This window comes from Psammomys obesus, unplaced genomic scaffold (assembly GCF_907164565.1).
Source record: "Psammomys obesus unplaced genomic scaffold, mPsaObe1.curated_primary_1811, whole genome shotgun sequence".
Classification (NCBI taxonomy): Eukaryota; Metazoa; Chordata; class Mammalia; order Rodentia; family Muridae; genus Psammomys; species Psammomys obesus.
The window spans coordinates 6,811,919-6,824,021 of record NW_026596433.1 but is presented as its reverse complement, the minus strand read 5'-3'; the positions used below and the strand labels follow the sequence as shown (position 1 = coordinate 6,824,021).

General features: G+C 40.3%; 1 protein-coding gene across 1 annotated transcript in view; it reads right to left on the bottom strand.

Moving 5' to 3' along the window:
- Galntl6 (polypeptide N-acetylgalactosaminyltransferase like 6) overlaps window positions 1–12,103 on the bottom strand; it is a 1,222,499-nt gene that overhangs the window by 116,341 nt on the left and 1,094,055 nt on the right. The window contains exon 7 of the mRNA XM_055597863.1: window positions 8,681–8,798. Coding sequence (XP_055453838.1) covers window positions 8,681–8,798 — 118 coding nt within the window. The remainder of the gene's footprint in view (window positions 1–8,680; window positions 8,799–12,103) is intronic.

The window sequence follows — 12,103 nt, the reverse complement described above, 5'->3', positions numbered from 1 at the left end:
CCACTTGGACACTGAACTGCCATGGGCTACATCTGTGCAGGGGTTCCAGGTCATCTCCACGAATAGTCCTTGGTTGGAGTATGATTTTCTGGGAAGTTCCCTGTGTTCAAATTATCTTGTTCTGTTGCTCTCCTTGTGGAGTTCCCGTCCCCTCCAGCTCTTACTATTTCCCACTTCTTACATAGAATTCCATTCACTCTGCCCATCAGTTGGCCAGCAGGCTCAGCATCTGCTTTGACAGTCTATACTGCAGAAGCTTTCAGAGGCCCTCTGTGGCAGGTTTCAAGGTTGTTTCCTGTTTTCTTCTGGCTTTCAGAGGCCCTCTGTAGCAGGTTCCGAGGTTGTTTCCTATTTTCTTTTTCTTCTGATGTCCATCCTCTTTGCCTTTCAGGATGGGGATTGAACATTTTAGTTAGGGTCCCCTCTTTTGCTTAGTTTGTTTAGATGTACAGATTTTAGTGGGTTTATCCTATGTTGTATGTTTATATGAGTGAGTATATACCATGCATGTCTTTTTGCTTCTGGGACAACTCACACAGGATGATCCTTTCGAGGTCCCACCATTTACCTGCAAATTTCATGATTTCCTTATTTTTCATTGCTGAGTAATACTCCATTGTATAGATGTACCACAGTTTCTGCATCCATTCTTCAGTTGAGGGGCATCTGGGTTGTTTCCAGCTTCTGGCTATTACAACTAAAGCTGCTACAAACATGGTTGAGCAAATGTCCTTTTTGTGTACTTGCGCCTCTTTTGGGTATATGCCTAGGAGTGGTATGGCTGGATCTTGAGGAAGCGCTATTCCTAATTGTCTGAGAAAGCGCCAGATTGATTTCCAGAGTGGATGTACCAGTTTACATTACCACCAGCAGTGGAGAAGGGTTCTCCACAACCTCTCCAGCATGTGTTGTCCCTTGAGTTTTTCATCTTGGCCATTCTGATGGGTGTAAGGTGAAATCTCAGGGTTGTTTTGATTTGCATTTCCCTAATGGCTAATGAGGTTGAGCATTTCTTTAAGTGCTTCTCTGCCATTCGATATTCCTCTACAGAGAATTCTCTCTTTAGCTCTGTTCCCCGTTTTTTAAGTGGATTACTTGGTTTATTGCTTTTCAGCTTGTTTAGTCTTTATATATATTGGATATGAGTCCTCTGTCAGATAAAGGGTTGGTGATGATTCTTTCCCAATCTGTAGGCAGTCGCTTTGTTTTGATGACGGTGTCCTTTGCTTTACAGAAGCTTTTCAATTTCATGAGGTCCCATTTATTGATTGTTGCTCTTAGAGCCTGTGCTGTTGGTGTTCTGTTCAGGAAGTTTTCTCCTGTACCAATGAGTTCTAGGGTATTCCCCACTTTTTTTCTAGCCGATTTAATGTGTCTGGTTTTATGTTGAGGTCTTTGATCCACTTGGACTTCAGTTTTGTGCAGGGTGATAAGTATGGATCTATTTTCATTTTTCTACATGTAGACATCCAGTTGGACCAGCACCATTTGTTGAAGATGCTGTCTTTTTTCCATTGTATGGTTTTGGCATCTTTGTCAAAAATCAGGTGTCCGTAAGTGTGTGGGTTTATTTCTGGGTCTTCTGTTCGATTCCATTGATCCACCATTCTGTTTCTATGCCAGTACCATGCAGTTTTTATAACTGTTGCTCTATAGTACAGCTTGAGATCAGGGATGGAGATACCTCCAGAAGATCTTATATTGTAGAGGATTGTTTTAGCAATTCTCGGTTTCTTGTTATTCCATACGAAGTTGAGAATTTTTCTTTCCAGGTCTGTAAAGAATCATGTAGGCAATTTGATGGGAATTGCATTAAATCTGTAGATTGCTTTTGGTAAGATGGCCATTTTTACTATGTTAATCCTGCCAAGCCATGAGCATGGGAGATCTTTCCATCTTCTCATATCTTCCTCTAATTCTTTCTTCAGAGACTTGAAAATTTTTTCATACAAGTCTTTGACTTGCTTGGTTAGGGTTACGCCAAGGTACTTGATGTCATTTGTGGCTATTGTCAATGGTGTTGTTTCTCTAATTTCTTTCTCAGCCCTTTTGTCTTTTGTATACATGAGTGCTACTGATTTTTTTGAGTTAATTTTGTATCCGGCCACTTTGCTGAAGGTGTTTATCAGCTGTAGCAGTTCCCTGGTAGAGTTTTTGGGGTCACTCATATATACTATCATATCATCTGAAAATAGTGATAATTTGACTCCTTCCTTTCCCATCTGTATCCCCTTGATCTCCTTCAACTGTCTTATTGCTCTAGCAAGGACTTCCAGCACTATGTTGAAGAGATATGGAGGGAGTGGGCAGCCTTGTCTTGTCCCTGATTTCAGTGGGATTGCTTTAAGTTTCTCTCCGTTCAGTTTGATGTTGGCTATAGGCTTGCTGTAAATCGCCTTTACTATGTTTAGATATGTGCCTTGTATCCCTGATCTCTCCAATACTTTAAACATGAATGGATGTTGGATTTTGTCAAATGCCTTTTCAGCATCTAGAGAGATTATCATGTGGTTTTTTCTTTCAGTTTGTTAATATGGTGGATCACATTGATGGATTTCTGTATATTGAACCACCCCTGCATACCTGGGATGAAGCCTACTTGGTCATACTGGATAATATCTTTGATGTGTTCTTGGATTCGGTTTGCATGTATTTTGTTAAGTATTTTTGCATCAATGTTCATAAGGGAGATTGGCCTGAAATTCTCTTTCTTTGTTGAGTCTTTGTGAGGTTTAGGTACCAAGGTGATTGTGGCTTCATAGAATGAGTTTGGTAATGTTCCTTCTGATTCTATTTTGTGGAATAGTTTGAAGAGAATTGGAGTTAGCTCTTCTTTGAAGGTCTGGTAGAATTCTGCGCTGAAGCCATCTGGTCCTGGGCTTTTTTTGGATGGGAGACTTTTGATGACTGCTTCTATTTCTTTGGAGGATATAGGACTATTTAATTGATTTACCTGGTCTTGATTCAGCTTTGGTAAGTCAAATCGATCAAGAAAATTGTCCATTTCATTTAGGTTTTCAAATTTTGTTGAGTATAGACTTTTGAAGTAAGTCCTAATGATTGTTTGGATTTCCTCAGTGTCTGTAGTTATGTCCCCCTTTTCATTTCTGATTTTGTTGATTTGGGTGGTGTCTCTCTGCCTTTTAGTTAGCTTGGCTAAGGGTTTGTCAGTCTTGTTGATTTTCTCAAAGAACCAGCTCTTGGTTTCATTGATTCTTTGAATTGTTTTATTTGTTTCTAATTGATTGATTTTAGCCCTGAGTTTGATTATTTCCAGCCATCTACTCCTTTTTGGTGTGTCTGCTTATTCTTTTTCTAGGGTTTTTAAGTGGGCCATTAAGTTGCTTGAATGAGCTGTCTCGAATTTCTTCTTGAAGGCACTTAGTGCTATGAACTTTCCTCTTAGCACTGCTTTCATTGTGTCCCACAAGTTTGGGTATGTTGTGTCTTTATTTTCATTGAGTTCTAGAAAGGCTTTAATTTCTTTCTTTATTTCTTCCCTGACCCAGCTGTCATTTAGTAACAAGTTGTTCAGTTTCCATGTGTGTGTAGGCTTTTTGCTATTTCTGTTGTTGTTGAAGTCCAGCTTTATTCCATGGTGATCAGACAGGATACAAGGGATTATTTCAGTCTTCTTGTATCTGTTGAGGCTTGCTTTGTGACCAACTATATGGTCTATTTTGGAGAAGGTTCCATGAGGTGCTGAGAAGAAGGTAAATTCTTTTGTGTTTGGGTGTAAAGTTCTGTAAATGTCTGTGAGGTCCATTTGATTCATGACCTCTGTCAGAGATATTGTTTCTTTGTTTAATTTCTGTTTTGTTGACCTGTCCTTTGTTGAGAGTGGGGTGTTGAAGTCTCCCACTATTAATGTGTGGGGATCTATATGTGGTTTAAATTTTATGTTTCTTTTACAAATGTGGGTGCTCTTGTATTTGGGGCATAGATGTTCAGGATTGTGATGTCTTCCTGGTGGAATTTTCCCTTGATGAGTATGAAGTGTCCTTCCTCATCTCTTTGTATTAATTTTGGTTGAAAGTCTATTTTATCAGATATTAGAATGGCTACTCCTGCTTGTTTCTTGGGTCCATTTGTTTGGAAAGTCGTCTTCCAACCTTTTACCCTCAGGTAATGTCTATCTTTGTGTCTTAGGTGTGTTTCTTGTATGCAACAGATTGCTGGGTTTTGTTTACATATCCATTCTGTTAATCTGTGTCTTTTTACTGGAGAGTTGAGTCCATCGATGTTGAGAGAGATTAATGACCAGTGGCTGTTAGATCCTTTGATATTGATGTTGGCTGTGTTTCTAAGGTTGTGTGCTTGGTTGCTTTTTGTTTTGCTGTAGTAAGTTTAATTATTTCCTGTGTTTTCTTGACAGAAGTTAATTTTCTTGGATTGTATTTTCCCTTCCAGTGTCTTCTGTAATGCTGGATTTGTGTGTAGGTATTGTTGAAATTTGTTTTTGTCATTGAATATCTTGTTTTCTTTGTCCATGAGGACTGAGAGTTTTGCAGAGTATAGTAGCCTGGGTTGACATCTGTGTTCTCTTATGGTCTGCATGATATCTGTCCAGGCCCTTCTGGCTTTCATAGTTTCTGTTGAAAAGTCAGGTGTGATTCTAATGGGTTTGCCGTTATATGTTACTTGGCCTTTTTCCCTTGCAGCTTTTAGTATTTTTTCTTTGTTCTGTATACTTACTGTTTTGATTATTATATGGCGGGAGGATTTTCTTTTCTGGTCAAATTTGTTGGGTGTTCTGTAGGCCTCATGTATCCTTATTGGTTTCTCCTTTAACTTGGGGAAATTTTCTTCAATGATTTTGTTGAAAATATTTTCTGGGCCTTGGAGAAGGGAGTCTTCTTTTTCCTCTATTCCTATTATTCTTAGATTTTGTCTTTTCATATTATCTTGGATTTCTTGGATGGTCTGTGTCAGGAATTTTTTGGATTTAACATTTTCTTTGACAGATACATCGATTTCTTCCATTGTATCTTCTCCACCTGAGATTCTTTCTTCCATTACTTGTATTCTGTTGGTTATGCTTACCTCTGTAGTTCCTGTTTTCTTCCCTAAATTCTTCCTCTCCATTATTTCCTCCATTTGTGTTTTCTTTAATTTTTCTAGTTCTATCTTCAGGTCTTGAGTTGTTTTGTTTACTTCCTTCACCTGTCTGCTTGTATTTTCCTCTTTTTCTTTTAGTTCCTTCAACTCTGTCTCTTTTATTTCTTTCAGTGATTTAATTATTTCTTCTCTGAAGGCCACAAGCTGTTTGGCTGCATCTTCCCATATTTCTTCACGGATGGCCCTAATCTGCTTGTCTTTATCTTCCTCCATTTCTTTACAGATAGCCATAATCTGTTTGGTTTTATCTTCCTCTAATTCTTTACGTATTTTATTTGTTTCCTTTATTATCCTCTTCATCAACATAGATGTAAGGTCATCTTCTTGATTTTCTATTATGCTGCATTGTTCAGGGCTGTTCGCCCCTGGATGGCTGGGTTCTGGAGATGCCATATTGCTTTGTCTTTTGTTGGTTGAGTCTTTACGCTGACCTCTACCCATTGGGCTGATTTAGGTGTTGGCTGTTAGTTTCTGTGCTTCCTGGAGTCCTGAGGTAGGGAGTATCCCCTTGGCCGGAAGATGATTTTTCCTGAAGGAGTCCTTCTCTGCTTTTTGGTTATGGTCACTGTATGGCCAGTGTTTCTCAGGAGTTGCCACTGCTCACCTCAGGTTTATAGCCCTGAGTAGTAGCTGTGGTCTATGTTAGGCAGGGGGGGATCTCCTCTTACCCATAGAATTTCTCAAGACAGCTGCCCCACTGCTGGGTTTCTTGTTATAAATTTAGTGTGATGCTGCTCACTAAATTTCCATGTACAGTCCTCTTGAAGAAACTGCTGATTCCCTAGCTGTGGGGTTTTCTCCCAACAGGGAAACTCAGTCTGTTATCCTGGGGCGCACAGTTCTGTCTGGGAAAGTGGGAGGTGCACTCAGCAAGTCTCTGGTCCAGAGGCTGATTGCTCTGCTCTGGACCTGGAGAATGTGCACCTAGGTTGAGTTGGTGCCTGGGGGCACTGCTCTGGTCTGGAGGCTGGGTGCCTCACTGTGGACCAGAAGCTGTGTGTCTCTGTCTGGGATGGCGGCTGCAGGCACTGCTCTGGTCCAGACCCTGTGGGTGCAGCCCTCTTGAAGGACCAAGGATTCCCACAGTTTTGACAGTCTAGCTAGGAATAACTGGTTGATCCTTGGCACAGTATCTGAGGGCTGCTGTAATGGCTCTCTGGCTTTTGTAGGTCTGAGGATGCAGCTGTGTGTCCCAGTGCCTTAGGGGAACTCAATAGTGGCGGCAGAGCACAGTGCTCCTGCCTGCACTAGAGTCTACGTGAGTCCAGGAAGTGTTTTGGTGCTGGGTGTCCTAAGCGTTAGAACTGCTGACCCCCTCCACTGGGGGTTTCCTCCTGCCAGAGATACGCAGTCTGGTGCCCTGGTGCCCACAGTTCTATCTGAGGCGGCGAATCAGGCGCGCAGGCAGGCGCCTGGATCCCGGCTCTGGGTCCGCGCTGGCTCTTGGGGTACCCGCTGAACCCGAGTCTTTTCCAGGGGATGTCTGGGTAACCTGAGGTCGGTCCCAATTGTTTCCTGCTCCGTGGGGTTATCTCTCAACTGGGAAATCCAGTCTATGGTGTTGTGGGCCCACAGTTCAGTCTGGGACCGTGACCAGATCGCGCTGGCGGGTAGCTCTGGGTTGGCGACCAAGCGCCTGGCAGAACTGGGATCTCTTCCGAGGTTTAGCTGGTGAGTTAAAGCTGATTGAATCCCCCACCGTGGGGTATCCTCTCACCTGTGAAACACAGTCCCTTGTGTTTTATGGCCGTGAGTTCTGATTGCTGGTCACTGTGCCAATCCTGCTGTGCTGCTCCTCAGAATGAGAGTCCTCCCGGCGCCGCCATCTTGCCCTGCCTCAAGGTTATTTTTAAAAAAACAGCTAATATAAAAGTATTCAGGTCAGCATTTGGCTTATAGCACTAAGAATGTGGTTATCCTGTTGTGTAACTATTACTGCTGCACTAACTTTTTCACACCTACTACACAAAGACAAAGAGCTGCTGCTCTAACAGAAGGACCCAAAGACCCTGGCAAGTCCAAAGGCCTAAAACAATACATCTTCAAAGGTAAAAGAAAAAAATTATCTTTGATGCAAAATTATATGTTTGAATGGCTTAAAAATACACTAATTTCGTAAAAGGTTTTTTAAAGGTGAGAGGGAAAATTCTAGATGTCCCAAAAAACCTGCCATGACACCTCTGTTTCTTTTGAGGATGTTTATTTTGTGATATTCTCCTTGAGGAAAGTATTAATGTTCTTTCAATACATAGTGTTACAGTCTCATCAAAATCAGTTTGTCATCACCCTTCACAAATTCCAAAACTTGTAGCTGGATTCTTATGTTTGGCTCTAATTGTATTCAGGGTATACTTTCTTTCTGCAACAAGCACTGGTTGGACTCTGTAATGGAAGTAGCCACCAAAGGGTAACTTATGTCAGAGGTTTCCATATAGTCATGACACAAGAGTCAGCCTTTGCTTCTACATAAACAGTGGTTAAGATGAAAGAAAGAAGTTTTTGTTTTCTTCATAAGACTGAATTTCAGAGCTGGAGAGATGGCTCAGAGGTTAAGAGCACTGGCTGCTCTTCCAAAGGTCCTGAGTTCAATTCCCAGCAACTAGATGGTGGTTGACAACCATCTAAGATGAGACCTGGTGAGTGCGTGTACATGCAGGTAGAACACTGTATACATAATAAATAAATAAATAAATAAGATTGAATTTCAAAATTTTATTGGCAATTTGGAATATGAGTTCTCACACAGTTTATTTTGCTTTAACTTTTTTTTTCATATGTTACAGTTTATTGTTTATATACCATGAATTTGAAATGGAATCTTAAATACATATGTATGGGTATAGGATGTATATACATGTATGTGATAATTCATAGCATTTAATTGAGAATTAATCACTATGGTAAGTAGACACATGGACATTACAGATAAAGTAAGTACAAGAGTTGCTTGTAGCTAACCTGCTCACACCTGAAATCCTAAACACAGTTGACGCTGAGGCAGGTGGATTACTACAGGTTTGAGGCCAGTCTGGGTTATATAGTTTCTGGCCAGTCTAAGTATGCTTAAGATGCTGTATCAAAACAAAATGAAATTAAACAAAACACAAATTAAAAACATACTCTTCAATTTGTCATTGATATTTTAAAATTAAATTCATTAGCAGTCCATTGAGTTTTGGAATAACTGGTTAAGACCAAATCCTCAGTTGCTCTCTGCTGTTTGAACATGAAAGGCAAAACTCGACTGACTTGGTTTCTGTCTCCCGACTTCATTTTTACTCCTCTGTACTTTATGCTATATGCACTCCAGACGAATGCCTTTGCCAGAGGAGCTGTAGGTGTAGTTATGTAGAGTTGCTAACCTATAAATAGGAATGTGAATGGTTTCTTTTTACACATTGCATGGCTGTGTCTCACTATAACATGGGATGGAAGTTGCTTTTCTTCCAAAAGCTCCCTTGGGAGGCACAGCTCCAACTTACAACATGGATCACAAAGCAAAGTGACACATTCTATCAGGATTGACTGTAATTATGGGGTGAGGACAGTCTGGGTGTCTTACCTTAAAGGAGATTTCATACTGTTCTCCTCCCCAGATCTCTAAGCCTGGGTCATAGCCACCCAGTTCCCAAAACCACTTTCGATCCACTGAAAAGAGACCTCCAGCCATAACAGGAGACCTGTGAGACACAAGAAAAACAACACTGAAAGGACCGTGAACATCAAAAGCATTATATTTTCCTTGGAAACTTATGAAATGGTTTAGTGGTCAAAGTTTCATTTTTTTTTATTGTGGTTATCCATAAGTAAATGTGGAATTCTTTTTTTTAATTTTTAATGTATTTTTATTTTTTATATTAATTACAGTTTATTCACATTGCATTCCAGCTGTAGCCCCCTTCCTCATTCTCTCCCAATCCTACCCTCCCTCCTTCTTCTCCTCCCTTACCCCTCTCCAAGTCCACTGACAGGGGAGGTCCTCCTCCATTTCCATCTGATCCTAGCCTATTAGGTCTCATCAGGACTGACTGTACTGTCCACCTTTGTGGCCTGGCAAGGCTACTCCCCCATCAGAGGGAAGTGATAAAGAGCCAGCCACCGAATTCATGTCAGAGACAGTCCCTGTTCCCCTTACTAGGGTACCCACTTAGAGAAAGACGTGCCATGGGCTACATCTTTGCAGGGGTTCTAGGTTATCTCCATGCATAGTCAACGGTTGGATTATTAGTCTCAGAAAAAACCCCTGTGGCCAAATATTTTGCTTCTGTTGCTCTCCTTGTGGTGCTTCTGTCCCCTTCAGATCTTTCATCTACCCCTACTTTCATAAAAAAAGGAAATATAATAGAATAAAAAAGATTTAAAAACAAATGTTGAATATGTGTATGTGTGTCTGTGTATGAGTATATGCACATGAGTGCAGGTGCCTGTGGAGTCCCGAAGAGGGCGTCAGACCCTGTGGTGCTGGAATTACAGGTGGTTGTGAGCCTCCTGGCAGGGCTCTGAGAATTGAATGTTGGTCCGCTGGAAAAATTATATAGGCTCTGAACTGCTGACCCCATCTCTCTAGCCCTGTGAGAAATATTTTTGAGAGTATAGATTGTGTATAATTGACAAGATCAAAGATATAGAAGAAAGATTTATCTACCCTCGCTAGGAAAGTGCTCAGGATATATAGTCTCATGTAACATTTATGTTTTATTAGAAATATAATTTTTAGAATAAGATGTCTGTTACTTTATTTCTCTCTTCAGCAGCCTGTTACCTCCCCCATTTTCTGTACACAGCATTCCAAAGCGAAATTATAATTGTGGCCGGAACAAATCAAGACCATAACTGGGTAAAAATTCCCAGTGAACATATCACCATAGTTGCAACCTTAACTTCTTTGGGGTTGAGTTTTAAGTCACTAGCTGTTTAAATTTTAGAGAACCTCAAATAAACTCAGTATATTGAATTAAAAAATTTTGAAATTAATTATTTAATTGTAAATAGTTTTGTTGCAGGCAAAATAGTTTAAAAATGATCTTATAAAAGTTTGAATAGAGCCAAGAGGCAGAGGCCAAGGCAGAAGCAGAGGCAGAGGCAGAGGCAGAGGCAGAGGCAGAGGCAGAGGCAGAGGCAGAGGCAGAGAGATAGAGGCAGAGGCAGAGGCAGAGAGATAGAGGCAGAGGCAGAGAGATAGAGGCAGAGAGGCAGAGGCAGAGAGAGAGGCAGAGGCAGAGAGGCAGAGGCAGAGGCAGATCTCTGTGAGTTTGAGGACAGTGAAGGCTACACAGAGAAACCCTGTCTTGAAAATCAAACAAAAAAAATCTGAATAGAGTATTTTAGGTTAATCAGTCTATAAATTAAATCCAAATGGACCCATCAATTATTGAGAGTATTGAAATTTATGAGAATAATTCTATACTTATTTGTTCTTGCTGTTCTATCAGTTTTTTTACATCATGTTTTTGTAGCCCTGTTACTGGAGCAGAAATATTGAGAATTTTGTGCTTTTGATGAATTACCTCATTATAAGTAGGAAATGGCTTTTGCTATTTCTGGTGATATTTTCTGCTCTATCATCTATCCTGTGTCATTATAATAACAACTCTGGTTTCCTTGTGTTCTCCTTTTGTGTCTTTTAACTTTTTTTTTTTTTAACCATTTGTGTATTCATAGCTAACGTGGGTTTCTGGGTTGTTGGTGTAGCTCGGTGGGAACAACGCTGGTGTAGCATGCCTGAAGGCTGGGGTTAGAGTCCAAGTGCTGTTTCTAGTCACAGCACTTGGGAGGAGGAGGCAGAAGGGTCAGCATGGACATCCTCATCTTTGTAATGAGTCTAGGCCAGCTTGAGACTCTCCTCTCTGTCTCCCCGCAAAAGTGGATATCTTGTAAGTGGCACATACATGCTCCGTGCTTTTCAATTGGGTCACTCAGATTCTTTTATAAAAAAAAAGCATGATTGATGGTGTTATATTTAAACATATTGTTTTCCTTTTCTTGTTTGTATCAAGTGCATTTCTTTTCCTTTCATTTGTCTTCTTTTGACTAATTGAAGGTTTTGATAGCAGCTTTCCATTTCTCTTTCTCCAGCTTTTAAACTTTATTATACATTTCACTACATGCTAAGCACTCTAGATTGTAATGATCATATTTTAAAGTAATTATGCTTTGAAGAGATTTGAATAATAAAGTTTCATCATAAACAATATATACATACATAAATTATACACAAAGTCTATATACATAAACAAATAGCACATGAAATAACATCAGGAGCACCGTTTTTATATTCTGTTGGGTAAATAGTTCTGGGAAAATCTAGCATTGTGATTTGTCTGTAGGCCCGAGGCTGTGGCTTGAACTTCAGACCCAAAAGAGTCGATTCCAGGCAATGTTCCACTGAAGCCAAAACGAGTGAGGTACCTGCTTTACTAAGGGTGAAGCTTTTAGTGTCTCACACTGTCTTCTTCCCAGGAAAATGAACAAGAGCAGTCAACTATTTTAGCATGTTCTCCTGCTCTGTTTTTCATTTTAAATAACTAGTGTCTCAGAACTCCCTGTTGGTCCCATTCTTCACATTTTCTCATCGGTCTGTGTACTTCTTGCTTGATTTTTTCCAAACCTTCCCTCTGTTTTGTTTCCCTGGGAATGTGAACACGCTTTAGGCATGACTTGAGGCTCTGTGTCCCTGTGACACATGAATGCTGCTTACAAGTACTGTTCACAATATCATAAATCCATCCTTGAGCTTTGCAATTAAAAACATTTGTCATTCCTGGGATGACTTCTAAAATTAACATGGCAGTGAAGATTCTTTACTTTTCAGGCCATAGAAATATGTGACTTTTCTGCATACTTAATGGAAGTCATTTTTTTTATTTCATGCCAGTGCTATTGAGCCATGTAATAAATATGCTTTCATTTTTACATATGGTTAAATGGCTTCCCTCCTCTACAGCAATTTTTTTATGCTTCAACTTTGGTTCACTTTAAATTAGTA